The sequence below is a fragment of the Lithobates pipiens genome, unplaced genomic scaffold (assembly GCF_037356315.1).
Source record: "Lithobates pipiens isolate NorthernLeopardFrog02 unplaced genomic scaffold, aLitPip1_a1.2 Scaffold_18, whole genome shotgun sequence".
Lineage (NCBI taxonomy): Eukaryota > Metazoa > Chordata > Amphibia > Anura > Ranidae > Lithobates > Lithobates pipiens.
In genome coordinates this window covers 142,421,105-142,444,498 of record NW_027507758.1, presented here as the reverse complement: position 1 = coordinate 142,444,498, position 23,394 = coordinate 142,421,105, and the positions used below count along the sequence as shown (strand labels likewise).

The 23,394-nt window shown below is 40.4% G+C and overlaps 1 protein-coding gene across 1 annotated transcript in view; it reads right to left on the bottom strand.

Annotated features, from left to right (window-relative positions):
* Positions 1 to 23,394, bottom strand: part of SLC24A3 (solute carrier family 24 member 3) — a 568,031-nt gene that overhangs the window by 438,453 nt on the left and 106,184 nt on the right. The window contains exon 2 of the mRNA XM_077486207.1: positions 3,215 to 3,367. Within this exon, the coding sequence (XP_077342333.1) occupies positions 3,215 to 3,367 (153 nt within the window). The remainder of the gene's footprint in view (positions 1 to 3,214; positions 3,368 to 23,394) is intronic.

Genomic DNA, 23,394 nt, shown 5'->3' with positions numbered 1-23,394 from the left:
AATAATCATACACTCATCTTCTTTTTCTCTTTTTTTCACCAGACAACCATCACATTTTTCCCCTTACCGATTCCTCCTTTCAATGAATGAGCACACTTTTGCTAGAGCTTAGAACATAATTATCTGGTGAACTGAACTCTTTGCCAAAATCCTGTATTTGCCCTGGAGATAGCGACTGTTTTGTCTGCTATATGAATAAAATTCTGTGAAGTTTATATCAAAAAGAGTATGGCATGTTATCGTTATTTTAGATCAGACAATTCTGGCTGTATACACAGGCAGGCTAAGAGATTTATGATCAATAGGAAAACAAAAAATAAAGACAAAATATCAATGGCAACCAGTCAGATTCCATCCCAGATTTTCCCAGTAAAGTACGGATCAATTTTTCAATAATTTCCCTGAGCATGGCGGAATAACAATAACAAACCCTGTAAAATAAATGTACCACTCTTCATATTATTCATGCCAAAGTTCATGCATGTACTGTATATTACGGCCAGTATATCAAATCCAGTGAAATTTTATTGGCATTTGGTTTGTGGTTTTGCAGCCAGAGCTCATGTAAGCAAACCCTAGTACAATGCATTCCATACAGTCTTACATCCTATATTTGTCTTCAAACTAGAATGTATTTTTACATCTTAATGCAAACCAACTTTATTCAGCTGTTTCCTATTATGCTATACTGCTGATGTCCCTACAGCTTTTCTTTTATATTTCTGCATGTGTACAGAAGATGAAACAAGCAAACTAAAGCAGAACTCCTGCCAAAAAGTTAAACGCACAGCTGAAATGCATAGAGTATGCAGTCTGGGCCAAAATGTTATAATTAGGTTCATATATTCTTGTGCTTCACACACAGCTTCCACTCTACGTAGTCAGGAGAAGAGTTGGTAGCATTATTAACTATGGCAGCTATGTAGCTTCCCGTGCCCCTCCCCCCGCCTGCTCATTGGTCTATAAATTAAAATTACGCTAATGATGAAGTCATCCCTACTAACACAAAGACATACCTCCAACTTTTTATAATGACAGCACTGTGCAATGTAATAGGATAAGATTTGCCCTTTGTACTTATTTTTCAGGGGTGAATTCCTGCATAGAGAACACAAGTTATGGTCTAGGGCAGACTTTCTCAACCTTTTTAACATGGAGGAACCCTTCAAATAACCTTTCGGTCTCAGGAAACCCCTGTTAAAAATGTCTACATCTCATGATACATTGGTGTGATGGTCAGTGGAAGAGTGCTTCTTACATCTGTGGTCTTCTGGAAGAACCCCCACTCTACAGATAGCTAAAAAGATCATTGGTGTCACTGGGAACTTATCTGAGAGGAAAAAATTGGTCATTGCTCAAGGAACCCCTAGAAACCATTGGAGGAACCCTAGGGTTCCACGGAACCCTGGTTGAAAAACCCTGGTCTAGGGTGGCAGGTTTGCCTGTGGCAGTGTGACAGTACTTAGCCACTCATATATAATGTTTCTGTGTCAGTAACACATTCTCATTTATTATAAAACGTTCTGGACTGCTGCCCTACCTACCAGTCCAATCCATCAGGGCCCTCATTGCTGCTGAACCATCACTTGGTGGACAATGTATTTCATACAGTTGTACTTGGTACACCTAGAACCAAACTACTAGAGGAGTGGAGCAACAATTTTCTCTACTCTTCTAGTTTCTAGGTGCAATGACAGAGTGGATAATATGCCTCTTTAAACCTCTCTGCCTGACCTTGGTAGTGAGATATTAAACATAACCTGTCAACTAGGCCTGGAGGGTAGCACAGTTAGGGGCAGTAAGTATACATTCAGACATATTTGTAGAAGTTCTGGAGCTTCTGTAAGTTAAAGTGGTTTGGTACCTAAAAATGAAAGTTCATGTTATTAAAATCAACAGATAGCATACTTACCTAAACGAACCCTGAAAAAAAAAAATATCATTTCCTTACCTTTTATTTCTGATGTTTCAGCTGACTTCCTGGTTGTCCTCCCGTGGGAGTAGGTGTGGCTATCGTCCTCGCAATGGTCCCTGGGAAATTTCCCAAGAATCCATGGGGGACAATGAAAGTTTTTCTTTCCTTGTCACTGCTCTCACTGAGCATGTGCAAGATGGAGCGGAGCATGCTGGGAGCCAGACGTCATCATATACCAGGAAGTAAATGCCTGTGGGCTTCAGACGCCCACAGTTAAAATGGAAAATGCCAGGGCAGGTTTTTATAAGTCATCCTGAGGAAAAGATTTGTGGCGCCGGGGGTCAAATAAACGCCGGACGTGGATGCCAATCGAAGGTAGCACTCACCCACCAGTGAGACAGGTAAGAAAAAAATAAAAAAAGAGTGGAATCCCGCTTTAAGACTGGTCTTCAGGTAACTATACTGACAATACAGTTACAAAATACACAAAATCAGGTGAATTCAAATTAACATTATAAAGTAAGTTTGTAACATTGCCATGCAAATCAAAGACACTTCTGGTTGTTAATGGTTACCTCTGATTTACTAAACCTGTTCTCCTGCAAAAAGCATCACTGCAGCCCCCCAAAATAACCAAACTGCTGAGTATATTGAAAATGTGCATGTTTGCTTCCCTACGGCATAATGCAGAGTTTGGTACAAAAATAACACGCTGAAAGGCCTGATCAGTGTCACATAGGAGGTGAAAGGTCTGTTATATATATATATATATATATATATATATATATATATATACACGCACAGCAGTATGTATTTAAGTGCCAGAATTCACTCTGCAGAAGTCAGACCAATACATAATAAATTCTGATTGGGTGCTATAGGCTACTACACTTCAGCAGTAGCACTCTTTATTAAATAAGGCTGTTAAAGATTTTTTAATGAATATATGACGAGCTGTTATGTAATTAAATAAAAGGATATTTTATATTTCCTTGGTTGCAGAACCACATAGGTTAAAAACAAGACATTCGTTAATGAACATAGTTTCTGTAAGCCTTGTTTTGATTAAAAACTTTTAAAATGTGCAGGTTAAAACACTGTAAATCACATTGTGCATACCATGGTAAACTAAACTTTCTGTTTGTTCTACCCACAAATAAGACACGCCAAGAACCTACAAAGCACCAACAGGAAAAAAAAAAGTTTATCTTTGCCCCTATTATCAAGTTATGTTGAAAGCCTCATACTCCAAACCATTCAATAAAATCAAACAAAGAAATGTGAATGTATACCACCTACCTGGTTCTGTGCAGTTCTTGCGAGGTCTGTGGTCTCCATGAACTTCAGTGAAATTCTCCTCATCCATCCAAAGTAACCCCCTTCCATTACCATTGGTGTTGACTTCCAATGGGTGTCTCTGATCACTGTCTTTAGCAGTATAGCCTTCATAGCCTGCAATTCAATTAAACATAGTTAATTAATAAATGATGCTTTGCAATATTGGATAAGTATATCATAGGAATTCCATAATACATACTGACATAAGTACGTAAATACAAAGATGCCCAAAATATAATGTTAAAATCGATATTATAAAATAAATAAAACTAAACCAATTTGATATTGTCATTCACAATTGACAAAGTGTGGCTCTTTCCTAGAAAATGTAAGAGTTATTTATAAAAAAAAAATGAAGACCCAGAACAAAAATGCAATATGTTGCAGCGTACAGTCCTTACATTTCTTCTCTTTTTTTAAGGTAAGAGCATTTTCAGCAAGTACAGAAAATACCCGCTGATCTTTCCCAAAATTTCTGTCTTCCCATTTAATTTCCTGTGAGATGCATTGAAGAATATCTTGCTTCCTAGCTATCTTATGTAATCTTCCAATTGCCCTGCAGTCCCTGTAATGGCGATAAAGAGATCCAGATATGTATGCAGGGGACAGGGGCGGACTGAGCCATGGTAGCGCTGGCTCCAGTTCCACCTCGCCTTCTCCTGACTCTACTCTTGGTCACTGGTTGCTAGAGCCGCCTAGCGTCTAGCAACCAGAGATTAATGCCCAACATGCCCAACATTCAAAGCAAAGGAGGATTCCACTTCCTCCTCCTTTGCGCTAGTGCTTGTGGGGCATTAAGAGTCATGGTCCTGGCACTCTTGGACTGGAGCATCCCACTACTGTACTGGTGGTGACGTGGGGTGCCGAGCAGCGGCATCAAACGGGGAGCGGGAGGCATGGGCAGCCGGAAAGAGCCCAGGAGGGAAAAAGAGAAGACAAGACCTCACCGCCACCTTGAGCATCATCCCCAGCACCTCCCAGAGTCTGCATTCATTCTCCAACCTCCTCTTCCAGATAGCTGGGACTGGAACAGGAAGAAGACAGGCTGACTGAGGACAGGCAGGGCTAGGGGATCTCTCAGCCACCCCCTCTCTCTCTTTCCCCCCTTTTCATCCACTCCCTCTCACCCTGATGTTAGGGGAGGCTCTCTGGAGACCCTGATGTATAGGGGGCTCTCTGGGGACCCTGGTGTATGGGGGAGGATCTCTGGGGACCCTGATGTATAGGGGCAGGCTCTCTGGTGACCATAATGTATAGGGGGCTCTCTGGGAACCCTGATGTAAGGGGGAGGCTCTCTGGGAACCCTGATGTATAGGGGCTCTCTGGGGACCTTGATGTATAGAGGGCTATCTGGGGACCCTGATGTAAGGGGGAGGATCTCTGGGGACCCTGATGTAAGGGGGAAGCTCTCTGGGGACCCTAATGTAAGGGGGAGACTCTCTGGGGACCCTGATGAATGGGAGGATCTCTGGGGACCCGGATGTATAGGGGGCTATCCCTGGAACCTGATCTATAAGGGGAGGCTCTCTGGGGAGCCTGATGCATAGGGGGCTCTCTGGGACCCTCATGTAAGGGGAGGATCTCTGGGGACCCTGATGTAAGGAGGAGGCTCTCTGGGAACCCTGATGTTCACATCTAGGACAACGTGAAGGTAATTTTTTTTATTACTTTCATATGTTAAATGCTTGCTATTAAAATTTCATTGACTAAACTTAATTTGAACATGCCTCTAGTGGAACAGGTTGGTATCATCCCTAGTATACAGTTGTTGAGATAAAAAAACATAAGTTTTCAATTTTACTATTTCATTGTATTATTATAAGTATGACTATTTTTATTTAATTATTAGCAATATAGTATCCTTCTTTTTTTATATTTATTTTTATTATGCCGTTACAGGTTTTTGATTTTAGAATCATGGGTCACATTAAGGTGAATAATAAATATGTATTATTTTTATAATGTTTTATTATTTTCTATTTTTATGGTACATTTCGGCCCTGATAAAAAGGTTTGAGTACAGCCCATTGAAACGCATTGGCTCTGTAAACAATTTGTCTTTGAAATTAACTTGAATATGTGGTGCTCCAATTCTACACACACTCAGGTTTCCAAGAAGAAAACGTACCCCCTCTCTTTATGTGTCCTGGTGACCCATGTCATTTAAAAAAAATCCAGAATGAATTTGAGTTACGATCAGAACAGGTACAGAGGGGAAATCGTCCAATGGGGGCAGTTGTTCCAGTGTGCGCATTTGCACAGGTACAGCAGCCCACTCAACGGAAGTCCCTGACCCTTTTTTTAAAACGCGGCTGCACAAAATTGCAGTTTGTTTTGCCTGTGGGTAGGGAATGTGTGCGTTTACACACATGTTCCTTACCCACACATATATGAATCTAGGCTAAAAGGAGATTTACTTCACTTTGTACAATTTTTTTTCCTGTTGTGTCGGCAAAAAGTGAATAGAAATCTTTCAACTGAGAAACATATTTTGTTAAAAAAATGAGTTGTGTCAATGATTACATGCATTGAAAAGATAAATATTCACACAAATTACTAGGTTCTGAAGAAATGATAGAAGTGTAGATCACCCTTTAACTGCTTTCCTCCTGGAATCTTAGATCAACCTTCTTTAGCTCCTTGCTAAGGGAATATAAAGCTCTATATATTTTGCAGAACTTGGAGCCTTCAGCAGTGTGGGCTCCTAGCTAGGAGACAACGCTGTTACTGACCGTACTGGTCTCACACTAATGATTAGGAACCGGGTTGATTGGTTCCCAACAAATCATAAACATGGCAGCCAATTATGGTGAACTCATGGGTTTATTTATGAAATAAAGGAGAGATACACATGGAAAGGTGAAGGAGGCAAGCTGTAGCTGGCAAAGTGCAATATGCTAGTGAATACAAATATTAAAAATTGTAAAAAAGAATTATAAATTGTTAAATTGTATTAAAACAAACAAAAAAAAACATTTTGTCTATTTGTCAACCTATAATTAAAAAAAAGTGCTGTTGATCCACCAAGTACCAAATAAAAGCCTTATATGCCCTAATGAAAAAAAATATTCAGGTTAGAAAATTTGTTAAAGAGCTAGGTTCATGTTGAGTAAATTCACAGGTTCTTGGCGGATCTAGTGTTTTTGAAATCTACGGTCCCAGGGAATTAATGTGGAAATGCCCCAGAACAAATTCTGTGTAACCATAATGCATTTGCTGGCCATTGAACATAAGCTTTGTCAAGCCCCAACTACAGAAGGTTGGAATCCCAGCAGCAATTTCTCACTGTGTGATGGAGTAGCTCAAGTTGCTGTCAGACTTTGTAGGAAGAGTTAGTTGCTATATAGCGTGGAGAGTTTTGCTCAGTGGGAATGTTTCTTAGTGAGTTCAGTCCACTACAGAAATGCTGTCTAGGGGCTTGCTGGCCAACTTTTATTAACAGTTCACACAAAAAATCAGTTGCCCACACAACGGTTTCCACCATCAACACTTACATAAATGAAGTTCAGACTCCTTGCAGTCTTTTTGAGTTTTTTTGTTTGTTTTTTGTCTACTTTTTTATTTTATGCTGGCTTAAATAAATGGAATGATTCGTTTTTCAGGGTTTATTTTTTATTTTTTTTTATTTTTTTAGAGGGGAGTTAAGAAACATTTTTAACCACTTAAGGACCGCTTGCCTCAGATACTGTATCTTGCGGCAGGGCTGCTCTATTGCGTGGGAAGATGTACCCGTACATCGTTGCATGTAATAGATACTGTAGGCATGTGCCCGCAGCATAGAGCGGGAGCCGATGCGTGGGTCTGGCAGCTGCAATGTCCACCAGCCACCCATGATCGCTCCACAGAAAGGCAGAATGGGGATCTGCCTATGTAAACAAGGCAGATCCCCGTTCTGACAGGGGAGTACAGAGAGATCTTCTATTCCTAGTAATCAGGAACAGCAATCTCTCTGTGTACTCCCTGTCAGTTCATCCCCCACACAGTTATAAAGCACCTCCCTAGGACACATTTAAACCTTTGATCGGCCCTGATGTTAACCCCTTCCTTGCCAGTGTCATTTATACAGGGATCAGTGCATTTTGTTAGCACTGATCATTGTATTGGTGTTACTGGTCCCCAAAAAGTGTCACTTAGGGTCAGATTTGTCTGTCGCAATGTTGCAGTTCTGCTAAAAATCTCTAAAAGCTACCATTACCAGGAAAAACAATAAAAAAAGTCCCTAAATGTATCCCCTATTTTGTAGATGCTATAACTTTTGCGTGAACCAATCAATATATTCTTATTGGGATGTTTACCAAAAAATATGAAGCAGAATACATATTGGCCTACATTGATGGAGAAATTAGTTTTTTAAATTTTTTGGGGGATATGTGATATAGCAAAAAAAGTAAAAAATATTTTACATTTTACATTTTATATTTCAAAATTGTCCGTCTTTTTTTGTTTATTGCTTTTATTGGTTGATTGCTAGGTTCTTTTCTTTTCTTCAGTTTCTAGGAATCTCGGAAACATCCCTAATGAAATCTAAATTGGAGCACTCACCAATGAGATTTTCCTTAAGTCTGATCAATTAGATTAGCAACATTTTGTAATATTATTGCAACGTGATGGTCAGCATAAATATTAACTTAAATTTATTACAGGTTGGTCTTTACATTAAAGTAGTTGTAATCTGTAATCTTTGCCTTGTACCTACAATAAGGCCTACTGATAGGTACTGCAAATAGCTCCTAAACGCGCACCATTTAGAAGATATTTACTATATATATATATGCAGCTGGTGACATCATCGGCACATGCTCTCTGAAGGATACTAGCACATAATAGCTTTACCTTGCAGATCCGTAAAAAAAAAAAAAAAAACACAGCGCTTTACAACCTCTTTATAGCTCAACTTTAGTTGAGGATCCTTCCCCTTTTGGTTCCCAGCTCCCTTGAAGGATTAGCTACATCTTTAACAAAAAAATGTACGCATTCATTTTACAGGGGTTTTGGTACAGTTGGGTGACATCACAGGTTCTTCTTCTTGTTCAGGAGGTGGGCAGATCCTAAATGCTGCTAAGTGATTCATTTTAATGTATTTTGTCCAAGCAAAAATTGGGCTTTAACCAGTAAATGGTACATTTTGCTGATTCAACAGATTAAATAAAAATAAAAAAAAGCCAAATTTAAATGTAGTTAGGTTGATTGCCAAGTGATTGTTGACAATTGGATAGTGGATTTTAGTGTTTGTATATAAATGTGAGGGACTATTTGTAGTCAGAGACCCCTGGCTTGATAAAAGATAATAATAATGTGATCTGAAATGTTGCCTTACTAGATGAAGTAATCTTTCTTTGCTGCTAACAGTGATAATGTCTATAGTGTTCTCTGCTTGGATAAGCCATGGATCTGTTTTGCAAGAAAAAAACTCCCTTGTGCCAACTATTATTTATATGTGGAAAATTGCTGAACACTCCCTCCAAGGTGCCTGGAGGGTTATAGTCAATGAACAGGGGCATTTAATTTCTTAGAGGATTAGCACTCAGAAATTTTCTGACAAGCAGCAAAAGCTCTTTGATCCAAAAAGAGCCAATGCATCATGTATAGACAATTGATTTTCCCATCAATCCCCCATGAGAAACTTGGACTGTCATGGAGGGCCGAACTTAATTCTGCTCAATAATAATTTTGGACCTGTGACGACACGTAAGTACAAAAACATACATAAAACAAACACCTGGCACTAGGAATAATAGGTTCAACTGCTCATGAAATAGGTCTCTTCCAGACAGGTGGTTGGGAGTGATAAAAGTGTGTGGCTGAGCTGCCATTTTACTGCCCCTGGCTGCCCACCCAAACTGTAACGTAACAGCCTGATGGGGCTGTGCACATGCAGCTGCAGCATCTTTAGTTTGGGCTGCAGAGTTTGACAAGAGGCACCACTTGTCAAACTTGCCTAGTGAGCTCAATAGGGCCAAGCTGCAACCACATGGAGTGCACACAGTTGTAGCATGGTAGTGCAGCATTATAGGGTTAAATCAGGTGGTGAGGAGGCGATATAATAACTCTCCACTGCCTCTCAAATAATCTCTGAAAAGCACTGTGACTGGAAGGAGAGATCCTGAGATCAGTACAGTGGGATTTCTGCAGGGCCTGACCTGGTGAGAAGAATAGGTGCTCTTGGAGTTTGCAGGAGCTAACTCAGGAAGAACTTGCCTGGGCAGCAGGGTGGTGGGAGAGCATCAGGACGTCTCCTAAGCAATGCTCTTTCAGCAGAACCGAGCATCCCCACTGTACCATTAGCTCCTCAGGCTCTCTCCTTCCAGTTTTTGCAGCTCTCCATACAGACACCAGTCAGCGTGTCTCATGCTGACAAAGGAGGCATCAAGGACCAGATAGAAACAACCAAAGGGCCAGATGTGGCCCTGGGGCTTCAATTTGCTCAGGTCTTTGTTTTACATTCTCTGGATTTCTACACATTGTAACATGTATTTTTAAAATACTACTTTGTATTATAGTGAACGGGTAATGGGTCTGCTTTGCAATGGTAAGGGGTAGCAACTTACATGCTTCCAGAAAAGGTAGGTAAAATATCCCCCCACCCCCAAAAAATAAAAAATACGAGTAGTTCTTTCTGGGCTCCAAAGGCTTGTAAGCCTCTCCTGTCAATGAGGATACAGCTTAGGTTTTCAGAGCAAGGAAGAATTTTTGGGTCTACTGTTGTTAAAGAGTATACAGTCTGTTTAGCACACTTTCAACCCTCTTGCTATGAAATGCTGACCCATATGCCTGGGGTAGTGGACAGCTATCTCTTGTCAGATAGACATGCTCAATTTTTTAGTTCATATTAAAAACTCAAAAATGGCAGATCCAAACCCTACAAGTAAAACTTTAAAAGCAGATGGGTTTAACTGTAGTGGTATTTCTATTGATTCACACATCTTGATTATTAAAGATGTGTTCTTTTGCTTAAACGCTATGTAATGCCCATGTTCCTCCTTAATACATTTTCCTAATAGATTACAGCCAGGTCCTAATATGTTACTACTACACCCACATACTTTCAAAACTCCAGCAATGTTCTCACCACAAGAGCAGTACAATTATCATTCCCTTTTAAAGGTAAACCGTAGTAAGGACACTTGGGGCGGCCATTGCTGACCTCATTGACATAGAACAAGCATGTAGGTCAATAAGGTCAGCAATGACCATCCCAGTAAAGTAAATAAATAAGTCAAAAGAGGACTACTGATTTGCATGTGTTTTCAAGGTCAGTGACCTGCTGGATCAACTTAAAAGCCAGGGACCTGACATTGTGAAAAGGAAAGGTTGGCAAAGGAAGCCGTCAGTGATCCCATCGAATCTTGTAAAATATCCACAGTAAAGTTTTGTTCTGTATCACATATTAGTTTGCTCTTGGGAACAAAGGTTTCTTTATTTGGTGATGAATGTATTATATAAATTGTCTATAATCTTCAAACAGGTTATTAGCTATAAATCAAAGGGTAATGAGGAAGTATATTGCAGGGATTAGTAAAGCCACTGTAGGGCACTGTTCCAAATGATTATTGCACAGACAAAACAATTACTAGCACAGTTTAAAAGAAACATGAAAGATCAGTGACCCACAGTCAATCAGATGACCCTCAATCCCATGATAAACTAATGTAATGAAGAGCTTCTGTGGACTCTTATTCAGTTTGTCATTATATGTCTCCACACCGAACTGTGTGGTTCAAGATTGTGCTTGTCTTCGCTGCATGCTATTTTGCAATATTCTGAGTTCTTGGCAGACTCTTAAATCTTCATGGAAAATAACTGCTGATTCCTGCCATACCAGTGCTTCAGTATGAGAAAATGACTGTTTATTCAATACATCGTAATGCAATATTATGGATATATGCTGGAGCATACTGTATATTAACTTCTACTGGGGCAGAAGTTAGCATACCAGCATTGTCTATCAGAAATATCGAATGACCTGCACAAGGTGCATTAACTGGAGAAAATGATCTATGGAAATTCTGAACCCCAACTTTCCACATGCATATAATCCCCCTAAAGAAGAACTACAGGAAAAACATGTATATATATATATTATTAGATTCACAGCATGTGGGCTATCTATCTGCACAATTCATTTGTGTACCTACATCCCAGATTGACATAGAACACACATAGGAATGTATTCCAGGACACCCCTTGGGATTTTACAGGTACCAACTTCCTATATGTGTAACAAAACCCCAGATTAATTTAATTCGTAAAACGTTTTTTATACAATTACAACTGCAAAATCCCTAAAAGATTATAAATTTCACCAGTAACTACCACCCCCCCCCCCCCCCCCCCGAAAATAAAAAAAGACAAGCTGAAGTGGTACTAGCCCCCAACAAACATTCATACAATTCCCCAAATTGACTTCAGCCACACCACCAAAACTTGAGAGCTTATATTACTGTGTTACTAAGAGATATATTACAGATATATTACAGTTAAACATTACAGTTACTCATGTGCCACTATTATTGTAGATATATGGTTGGGAGTTGGAATTCTCAGTGTATTTCGGAGACCTATGTAGACTTCTTCAGGAGTTACATGAGTTATATGTCTTTAAGTAGTATGAACATAAACAGACATTAAAGTAACACTAAACAATGGGGGTTATTTATGAAAGGCAAATCCACATTGCACCACAAGTGCAGACTACAAGTGTAAAGTGCCCTTGGAAGTGCAGTCGCTGTAAATCTGAGGGGTAGATCTGAAATGAGGTGAAGCTCTGCTGATTTTATTATACAATCACGTGCAAGCTAAAATGCTGTTTTTTATTTTCTGTGCATGTCCCCCTTGGATCTAAAACGACTGCACTTCCAAGTGCACTTTGCATTTGTAGTTTGCACCTGTAGTGCAAAGTGGATTTGCCTTTAGTAAATAAACCCCAATGCCTTTATTATCCAAAAATAATCCATACACATTCACTATTTAATGACCTTGTCATCTATCATGACATAATTTTTTACTGTGTTTTTCTGCCTCATTGTGATGTCCTCCTTGATCTACTGAACTTCTCATATTCTACTTAACCTCACTTTGCTTTGCTTGGAAAAAGAAATGAATGTTAGTTGCAATCATGTACACTGCTCTATGCACAGTATACATCCCATAGTAAATAGTCCCTAGTCCATCTCCGGAGTAAGCAAGAAAGAGTGGCTACATTCCTACATACAGTGGGACCATGGAGAACGAACATAGCCACCCTCTATTGGGAAGCAACACTGAAAAGGAATTTGGAAATTTGGAGGAGGCTTAGAGCAATAAAAGGTCTTTTTCAAGTTATGAATGCATGCTTGAATAGATTTTTTTTTCACATCAGAGTTTAAAGTGGAACTAAAGTCTGAATATAAAATTGCAAACAGACAGCAATGTCTCTTCAATAAAATACTTTTACCTGCCTGTTTGCAATCATCTGCAAAATATACACAAAGCTGCACATGCGCAGCAGTGGTGCCATCCATCGTGCAAATCAAGATGGTTGAAGACCTGCACTTGGAAGCCGGGTAAAGATGCTGGCACCGGCAAGGGATCTAGTGTGCATGGGACCACCATTGGAGAACAGTTGAGTATCCCTGACTTTAGTTCCGCTTTAATGTCACTTTGATTTTGCAGAATACCTTATTACCACTTATATCACAGTACTCATTATAAATATCACCTATCTGATCAAGGCATATGTTCCAAGGAAATGTTTTTAAAAAATTGCAGGGTTACAAATAGTTAAATCTCTGGAGGTGTATACCACCTCCTGGATTGCTGCCTTTTCTTTACAATTTGCAATTTAATTGAAGCTGGAAAGTATCACTATACATTGGTGCTCCAGACCAAGAGCCGACTAGAGGCTCTCCAACACCAAGCTGTCCTGCCTGCCCCTGTCCATACACTAAATGCTTTTTATTTGTGAAAGGGTTCACGGAATACAAAGTGGTCTGTGACTGAACAAAACTAGAGGAGGGGTGGAGAAATGACAGGACAGCTTGTGTGTAGGAGAGCTTCAAGTCTCCTTTTGGAGCGCCTAACGTATAGCAACAGCTTTACCTCCCAGCTTCAATAAAATTGTAAAGAACAGGCAGTCATCCAGGACGTGGCATATCCCCTCTGAGATTAAATTATTTGTAGCAGCAGATTTTTTTAAAAAGTTTTTTTTTGCCTGTAGTTCTTTAAGCATGATTGATTTAATCCCTCATTCTGTTTGTCCAGGCCAGGATCTTCTTATCCCTGTGTGTCAAGGCCTGGACTTTAACTTGGGCCCTTTGCTGTACCTGCTGTACCTGAGCTACCTGAGATGCTGGACAGCATCCTCTCTGATCCACTGGGCAACCCTGCCCTGTGCCTTGACTTCTGCTTAACCTTGGACTCTTTGCTCCTCTCATGAACTTCCTGATTTATGCCATGTCACTACACTTCCTGTTTGCCAGATTATTGTGCTCCACACATTATCCTGCCCGCTGCTTCAAACTACCTCTAGTGCTACTTGGAATGGACCTTGGCTTGTGACCCCCGACTACAAAACTCTTCTCCTGCACCGACCATGGTTTGTGACCCCTGGCTACACAACACTTCTCTTGCACTGACCTTGGCTTGTGACTCCAATACTGATCATCTGTCTAGTGGTTCAGATGATTCAACCTCTTAAGAACTGAGAACTGTGCTTAGCCTGATATTTTCAGCCATTGGTCTCCACTCTCTACAGGTATTCTCCTAACACTGTGTTTTTTAAACCCCTACCCCCAACTTCTATTTGTTGCCTTCTATTTTTTCCATAAAATAGCCAATGCAGTCAAGGGCCACTGTACATTTTAAAAAATTGTGCAGTTTTATAAATTATGACCAATTAACGTGAAGCGCAACACTAATATTAAAAAACAATATTAAAAACCGTATATATAGTCCATGCAGAAATGATAAATGACTCCAAAATTTAATCTGAAAAACAGTCCACCACCCAACAGTGCTCTGTGTAAATAATCTCTCCAATCCACCACCAGGTGAAAAAACTGCTCACCTCTGACAACATGCTCATCTGTGTGCTCCAGCTGGTGTTAATGCCCAACGCAACAGACCCCCACTCTTACCTCTCAAACTCTGGATGTTAGTTCTCTCTCCATCCACATCAACTCATATGGTATCCACGATATGGTAAATGGGACAAAAGGGCAACAGCATAGTGCTCCCCAGTTAAATAAAACATTTATTATCCCCCACTAATAAAAATACTTACAGGAAAAATTATACAATGCACTTTAAAATTAAACCACCAGCCAGCCCACTACTACACTCCCATGGCAGTGACGTGATGTCACAGGCTCGGCCTGCCCCTCCTAGAGTGTTTTTATTAGTGGGGGATAATACATCTTTTTTAAATGGAAAGCACTATGTTTTTGCCCTTTTGTATCATTTAATATATGGTGGATATCATACAAGAGTTGATGTGGAAGGAGAAAGAACCGACATCCAAGGCTTGAGAGGAGAGAGTGGAGGTCTGCTACCTTGGGATTAACACCAACTGGAGTACACAGATGTGCGTGTTGTTATTGTGTCGGATGTGAGCAGGTTTTTCACCTGGTGGTAGATGAGCACTTGTCACGAGATGAATTAGAGAGATTATTCACACACAGAGCATTGCTGGGTGCTGGACTGTTTTCAGCTTTAAACTTTCTGCACAGACTTTACATATAGTTTTTAATATTGTTTTTTAATAGTAGTGTTGCACTTCACTTTAATTGATCATAATTTGTAGTAGAAGGTGGGGTGGAAGCACCTTTTAGTGTTATAGCTGGCAACAAAGTACAATTTTTATTATACATGATTTTTGGCTCCACAGATTGTAAAAGGACACATTTATTCACAGCTTTATACATTTTTTAAGAAATGTATTGACATACCTGTAGGCAACTTGCTAGAGTCCTGGCAAAAACTCTCAGGTAGCAATCCCTCTGTACTGCCTCATTGCTAAGATGTGAAAACTATTGGACGCTTACTCCCAGCATTACAATAATGAAAACCAACCAACGTAGAACTAGAGGGCTGTTGTCTGGGAGTTTTTCCCAAAGGTTTTTAGGGGAGGATCAACTGAAATACAGGTAAGACAATAAAAAATAATGGATGCTTTACAAAGCTGCACCATTTTTTTTTTTAATTATGTACTGGGACCCCTTAATAGTATAAATTATATTCTGGAAAAGGTAAACTTGACCTTTAAAGTAATTTTCTTAGCAGCTAAGCTTACCCTGCTCCCACCTCGGGGCCAGTGGCGGCTGGTGCTTCATCTGTCGGGGGGGGCGGCAGATGGACCTGACCACGGATCCCCCCCATTTCTCCAGCCCGCACTGCTCACCATACCCACACCCCCCCCCCCCCCAGTCGTCAGCTCACTTACCCTGTGCTGACAGGTGGAGATTGCGGCTTCCCCCCTCTGTCCCGGCTCCATTGGTCGGCTTCCCATGTGTCTCCTTGGCTGTACGGCTCCTCACTCCTCCTCCTTCTTCCTCCTCATAAGCCAATAGGATGGCTTCTCCCTCTAGCCAATCAGGAAACGGGTCTCACGAGGAGAAACAGTGTGATAATAGCGAATATTCATTTGCTATTGTCACACAACACTGGGTGGGCTTGGAGCTCAATGCTCTGCACCCCGAGCCCACCCTTTTTTGAAGCCTATTAGAGCCTCTGGTTCTAATCATGTGCTTCAAAGAAACCAAACACCTTCCCCATTGGAATCCATGCATCCAGTGCCCTGCAGTTAGATCAGGGGGCCGGACGCATGGATGGGGAGGTGGTTACCGTGCGCCCCTAATGGACAGGCTGCCATTGCTCCCAGCTGTGAATCAGCAGTACTCCCATATCTAATGCAGGAGCTCTTGGGGGGGACTGGGCTGAGTGAGCTGAACAGCTGAGAGATAGGATGCAGTGCTTCTGCTGTTAAATTAGAATTGGTGCACAATACCTGCAGCTACAGAGGTCAGTGTGACCTTGTTCCTTGTTTAAAGCTTGTTTATTGTAATACTATAACCTGACCATATGTGTACTATAAATTGTACAGGCACTACTATTAGTACTGAAAAATAACCAATATAATATAACTAAAGTCAGTCAATAAATGCTCCACATGTTTCCCCATTCTGGCGATTATTCAGCATACATATTCTGTTTTGTCTCTTGTGTTGAAAATGGATATGGTGTCTTCACATGAAAATATGAAAATCTAGTAAGAATAACAATACAGTATGTCTGCTGGGTGACAAACTTGTCCTATTTGACTGCAAAATCAAGAGCTAATGTGTGAGCTGTAAATAAATCACAAGGCTATAATGTAAGGCTCCTCTGCCAAGCTGCCACTCTAGGAATACAGAGACTGCTAGTCACCATCGGAAGCTTCAATACTATAACCAAAAGATGTAAACTTTTTTTTGTATATTTAGAATTGTTTTTATGTATTATAATGGTGCCTGGTAAGATGTTTTGCATCTGGAGCTCTGCTTTAACCTTCAAGGAGCCATATTTTCTTAAAGAAGCAGTCCACCCAAGGATATTTTCATTTTTGGTAGGTGCAAATGAATTACTTTTTTCCTCTGGTGATGAGATAGGTAATAATTTCTATTTCAAAGTCGTATTACCCCTGTTGCTTAGAGTAGAGGTTATCCAGCATATGTAACATACAGGCATACCCCACTTTTAAGTACACAATGGGGTTTATTTACTAAAGCTGGAAAGTGCAAAATCAGGCTCACTTCTGCATAGAAACCAATAAAAAGCATAGAAACCAATTAAACTATATCCCATTATTGGATGAAGTCAAGAAAGAAAGCAATAGATTAGTAAATAGATCATTGACTTGGATGGGACGTATTAGCGCACTTAAGATGTTTATTTTGCCCAAAATTTTATATAAATTCCAGATGATCCCCATAGCGGTACCGAAGTATTATTTCACAAAGATGAAGTCATTGTTAATGGGGTTTATCTGGAATAACAAAAAACCGAGAGTCCCCTTCACTATCTTAAAACGAAGTAAAGAACGAGGGGGGTTAGCTGTACCCGACATACAAAAATATTACAAAGCGATCGTGCTGTCGAGAGTAGTAGAGTGGGTAAGGGAAAATAACAAGGGAAAAAGATGGGTAAACTTAGAAAACACTTTTAGTAAGGTACAGTTAAATAAGATTGTGTGGAACCCGCCTAAATATAGGACACTTGACCCGAACACAAATGTTCTGACACGTAATGCACTTAGGGTGTGGGATGGGGTGTATAAGCAATTGAATGGTCAGTATAATTCCCCACTTATAGAGTTAAAAGGGAATGAATATTTTCCTCCAGGTTTAAAAATTAATAGTGGGAACTGGTTGAAAAAGGAGAAGGCACAAGTAAGAGACATTATAAAAAATAGGAGGATCTTGTCATTGCACGAATTAAAACACAAAGGGGAAATAGGAAGAATAGACGAGTGGCGGTACCTCCAGCTGGCCCACTTTGTTGGGGGCTTACCGCAGCCATTAAGAGCGGAAGATGAGTTGTCGCCTCTGGAGCAGTTATGCTTAACAGACAACCCTAAAGGGATAATCTCCAGGCTGTATAGGCTCCTGACCGAGGGAAGGGAGCTGGAGAGCCCGCCTTTTATACAGAAATGGGAAAAGGAATTAAGCGCACAATGTGATAAAAGCACTCAGGGAAAAAATGTTAAACTTATACATAGGTCGGCAGCCGATAGCTATACAGCAGAAATGAACTATAAATGTATTTCTAGATGGTATGCTACACCAGATAAAATTCATAAATTTCAACCGAGTAAGTCAGGGGACTGTTGGCGAGGGTGTAAGGTGGCGGGAACAATGACCCATTTGTGGTGGAGTTGCCCAAAAATCAACAAATATTGGAAAAATATTCTATACTATGTAAAAGAAATTACTAACATTATAATCCCAGAGGATACATGGATAGTATTATTCCATGGCACCAAAGCGGAAACAAAAAAGTATCAAGAGTCACTGGTCCCGCACCTCTTAAACGCTGCAAAAAGATTGATACCTAAGAATTGGCAAAAAGAGGAAAGCCCACCAATTTGGGAATGGATTGATGCAGTAGAAGAAACTCACCATATGGATAGGCAAAGGGACAGCCAGGACGATAAGAGATTGTTGATAGCAGATAAATTGCAAGAGTGGAAAAATTTCAAAAAAACATGGAGCTATGCAGAGCACATAAGAATATAAGAAGGTGAACAGAAGTTGACTTAATTTTCCCGCATAGTGAAGTAGAAGAGGGTAGCGGGTGGGGGGGAGGGGGGGGAATAAGTAGAGGATGGAGAGAGATAGGTTTGCATGATTAGATTTGATAGATTTGTTTTATCTTTTGGATATTGAATAAAGGATTTTTTGTAATATCAACTAAAACATAAAGCTACAATGATGTGAAGACGAGGAAAACGCAAATGAACGTAAAGTTGATTGGGGCCTCGTGAAAAATTCGCTGAAGTAGCAAAAAAAAAAAAAAAAAAAAGAAACCAATGAGCTTCTAACCCCAGCTTGTTCAATTAGGCTTTGGTAATAAACCTGGAAGCTCATTGGTTTCTATGCAGAAGTGAGCCTGATTTTGCACTTTCCAGCTTTAGTAAATAAACCCCATTGTGTACTTAAAAGTGGGGTATGCCTGTATGTAATGTTACAGAAGCCTGTCATAGACTACTAACATACCAGAGAAGATAATCCGATTGCAGACAGGTACTGGTATTGAGGCTAGAAACTTTCAGTAGAAGACAATCAGAGACTGGGAACATGTTATGTCTAAAAATAAATAAAATATAAGGAGAAGACAATCCTATTGGTAATGGCTGTAATGAGAGGGTAAAAATGCAAACACGAGCGTGTGCCTGTGAGGTAAAACATCTATGAAAACCGTTCTGTATTGACCTTGCACCAGACCTGTAAAAGAGCAGCATTACCAGAAAGTCCGCTAACAAATGGAACTTTCTAAAATGAACATAACATACACATTGTAATGTTGCATTTGTACTAATGCTTATCAGGTCTTAACGCTGCTCTAAAAGGACCCACCAGAGTAAACAGAAATTTGGAGTCCATCCAGCTCTGGGAATTAAAGCCTGTGTGAGTGTACGGATTCCCATCTGTTTTCAAATCAATAACGAGTCTTTTTCCATGAGTTTTATTCATTTAACCCACTTCCATCGTCTGGAGGGCTTTATTTGCACTATAAAAACGAGTCGGCTGATTGATTTTCATCATTATTTTTAAAGCCTTCCAAGATTTGCATTCACAGTTGTAAACTTGCCTGGATGGACGGCTAATGTCCAGAATTACATTTATAATATTTATTTGGCAGCTCATTTGAGCAGCTAATCACTAGCAATTACATCATTTAAATCAAAATTAAAAACATTATCTTGAATTGTTTTTACAGCACTTAAAATACAAACTTGTAAGCCAGACAGCTAATGTTTCGGCCTTTGTTTTTTTTTTTTTGTTTCCCCATTTTACGATGGAGTATGCAATTATTGTTCTTTTATCCTCTCTGATTTTCTAAAAGGCTAACTCGACACATTTGTTTATTAACCTGCTGAACCCGCACTAGTGGAGTGCCATACAAACAAGCTGTATAAGAGAAAAAAAAGCTTAGTTTTCTGTTCGAAGCCTGGTCTCCAAGCTTCAGGCTGTTGCATTGTCCAAAGGTGTCCTATATGTCCTTATGTGCTCTCTACCCTGGACCACAGAAAGGTGCATGCTAGATTGAGTGTGGAAAGGCAGGAGCACCTCTGGATAATGTAGAGGGATGAAGATTGCACCCCAGGCTTCAAAATGTAAAATATATTTGCCTATAAGGAGAAAGGAACATGCATTGCATCCCAAAACCTTGGCATTCAGGACATGCTTAGCGGGTAGATTTCATAGTTAGTAATTAATGAGCACAGAAAATATAGGGAAGTGGTAGGAGAATATTTTAACTGACATTTCCTTTAGAGCTGATTAGCTGAACTTCGGGCCAAAAATGATTTTTGGATTTTTGCGTTGTAAAACTCAATTACCACTAATGAAGTGTGTGACATGTGAGGCTGCTGCTACGTTAGGGAAAACTTTTGCTTTCATTCAGCTCATCTGGCACTGAAACATACAGATCCTATAGAGATCCTAGCGGGCTGTTCTAGTGGTGGCACCTCCTGCATTCTTTTCACCAAATACAATTCATTCTGTGAATGGAGGAGATGTGAATGACTGCCACCGTCTCTCCTCCTCCAATCACCTAATGCCTTGTGAAAATAATACAAGGCATTTTATGAATGAAAGAGGCACCGAGCGAGCAACCTGCTGTCACTTGCATACTACAGCCGGATTTGTACATTTCAGTGCAAGAAGTTCACCTCTTAGTGTACTCTACAAACTGAATGTAAGTAAGTTTTCCCTTACACAGCATCAGCCACATGTGTTATACCTTAGACTACTGGAGCGTAGGATAGAAGAGGCTGAAGGGACGGATCTTACAGCTCCAGGGAGCAGAGGAGTGGGTAGGTAAATCTTCTTTTCTGTATCCCTTTGACTTAAATGAGTAATTAACCTTTGCCGTGTGGGTTCAGCTCCACTGCATGGGATAATTTTAAGGTTTCCTGGAGTTCAGCTTTAATATAACGTACATTTGTGACATAAACAGCAAATTTCAGATCTACAGATAAATTATCCAAATAAATTTAATGGTTCTGGAAATTGTTTTGCCAAGCCCATAGTTCAGTGACACGCTAAGCTTGAAATTATGATCCTTATGATCAAACTACACTCTCTGAAGCTCTGTATATATTCCTATGAATAATCTGCTGTACAGAAATAGTTCATCACATACCTTATTTCACATCATTAAAATAGGGAGTAATTACAAGTCTGTGACAGGAGTAACTTGCTTCAAATGATTAGAGAGACTGAAGTCCCTAAAGCATACATCAAGGCATAAATAAAAAAAATAAAAAAAATCATATCTCCTCATGTTTTACCCCTTTAAAATTATGCAAGTACACACAAGTAAGCCCCTGTACACATGGTCGGAGATTCTGCCAACCAAATCCGTCGGATTTTGTCCGTCAGATTTAGTCTGACGGATTGTGTCCGAAACTGTTGCATACACACGGTCAACTAAGTTGTCGAAAAATCCGATCTTTCAGAAGGTGATGACGTGACTACATTCAGGCTAGTAGCCAATATCTTTGATGTAGGAATTTGATCTGAGCATGCGTGGCACTTGGTCCGATCAAAATTCTCTACACATGATCGGATTACGTCCGACCGGCCCAGTTGGTCGAGAAATATTTCCAACATGTTGGAAAATTGGGTCCGATGGAGATTCAGACGGAATCACTTCGATGCATACCACACACAGTCGGATTATCTGACGACACGGTCCGATAAGACACATTCCGACGGATTCTCCGACCGTGTGTACGCGGCATAAATGTTCATCTATTGAAAATCCAATGTGCTCCTAACCTACTCATAAACTCAACAAAAAAAAATGGAGCTCTGTTATTTCAAAGCCATAGTTTCAAATTTTTAGGTCCTCTTAATGATTGGGATAGTACCACTTGATTGGCGTAAAGGCCATGTGGTGCCTGTATTTAAGAAAGGGAAAAAAGTCTTTACCACGTAACTATAGACCCGTTGTTAGTTTAACTTCTATAGTTGGTAAAATAATGGAGCATTTAATAAAAGACCACATAGAAGAGTTTTTGCTGGAAAAAAAGTATTTTAAGCAACTGACAGCATGGCTTCATGAAAGACAGATTTAGCGGTGTAGTTGCCATTAGTAACATACAATCCACCCCATTGCCAGACTCCATATATCACTTGCAGAGACAATGAACAGTCTTTTGCTGGTTTGGTTTTTGTTTTATTGGGGGATACAACTTGGTTGGGGAAAAGGGTATATGGGATACCCATAGCATAATTTAATTGCCATCATATTTTAAAGATTGTAAAAATTAGCACCTAGTTATAGCCAGAAGAGATGATGCGCATTTGTAATTCCTATGATCTTCCTCCTGCATCACCATGCAGACTGTTGCTCTTCTCTGCTCAACTCCCAGAAAGTATTACTTCCAAGAATTCCCCATACATTACCGTGCACAAAGCTTATCCTGTAGTTCCCTTCTTGCATAAAACTTATCTTGAAGTAAAGTAATGTAACATCTTTTTCTATGAGCAAAAATAATCCACTCTGAGTAAGTCCTTAAGCCAGCTCTGGTTGCTTGCTACTACTAGGCCAGAGGCCTGCAGCACCTCTTCCCAGAGGCCTAGTATTTTAAAACCATGTGATGGATGGTGAAATACTGTTCCCAGCCAGCCCAGCTTGCAAATCCTGTGCCCTCAGGCCACATTGATTTGACACATATCCCCACAGTCTTTCCTCTGATCCAGGACTCCCCATCATTCACTGTGTAAATGATGAAGACTTTGCTAATGGACGTGTAGAAGCAAAGTTCCCTCACAGACTTCCTGTCACATATAGCTTTCCAATGTGGTAACACTCACCGACCTCTCCCGTCCTTGATGGAAAACTTGACTGGCCCATATGTTCCGACAGCTTCACCTGCCCTTCTGATCCAGGAGTTCTTTATCAACGACCGTGTGATGATAAAGACATTGTCAATGATCGTGTAGAGGCAAAGCTCCTTCACAGATTCTCCCTGGGCCTCCTCCTGTGATCGGTACACCCCTCCCAGATGAGGGTGCCCTTCTGCTGCTGCCTAGTATGCCGTCCTTCACTTCACTCAGCCAACAATCTTCCTCAGTGGCATGTTACCTTAGCTTCTATAGGAGGCCCGCCCCCTACCAATACCAGTTGGGGATTGGTCAGGGCTCCCACACACGCTGCATGCCACTCCAGTCCTAGGCCCTTCCCCTCTTCCAGAACATTCTCCCTGGAAGCAGGGGAGGCGCCACAGAACTAGAGCACAGGTGGCCACACCCATTGCTACTCTGATCACTCCTAGCCCCCAGATCAATACAGACAGGCCTAGCTTGCAGCATAGGCCTGCCTAAATCTGCCTGTGCTGACATTCTAACCAGTAGAAAGTCTATTACTAGCACCTACCTATTGGTAGAGGGTGCTGC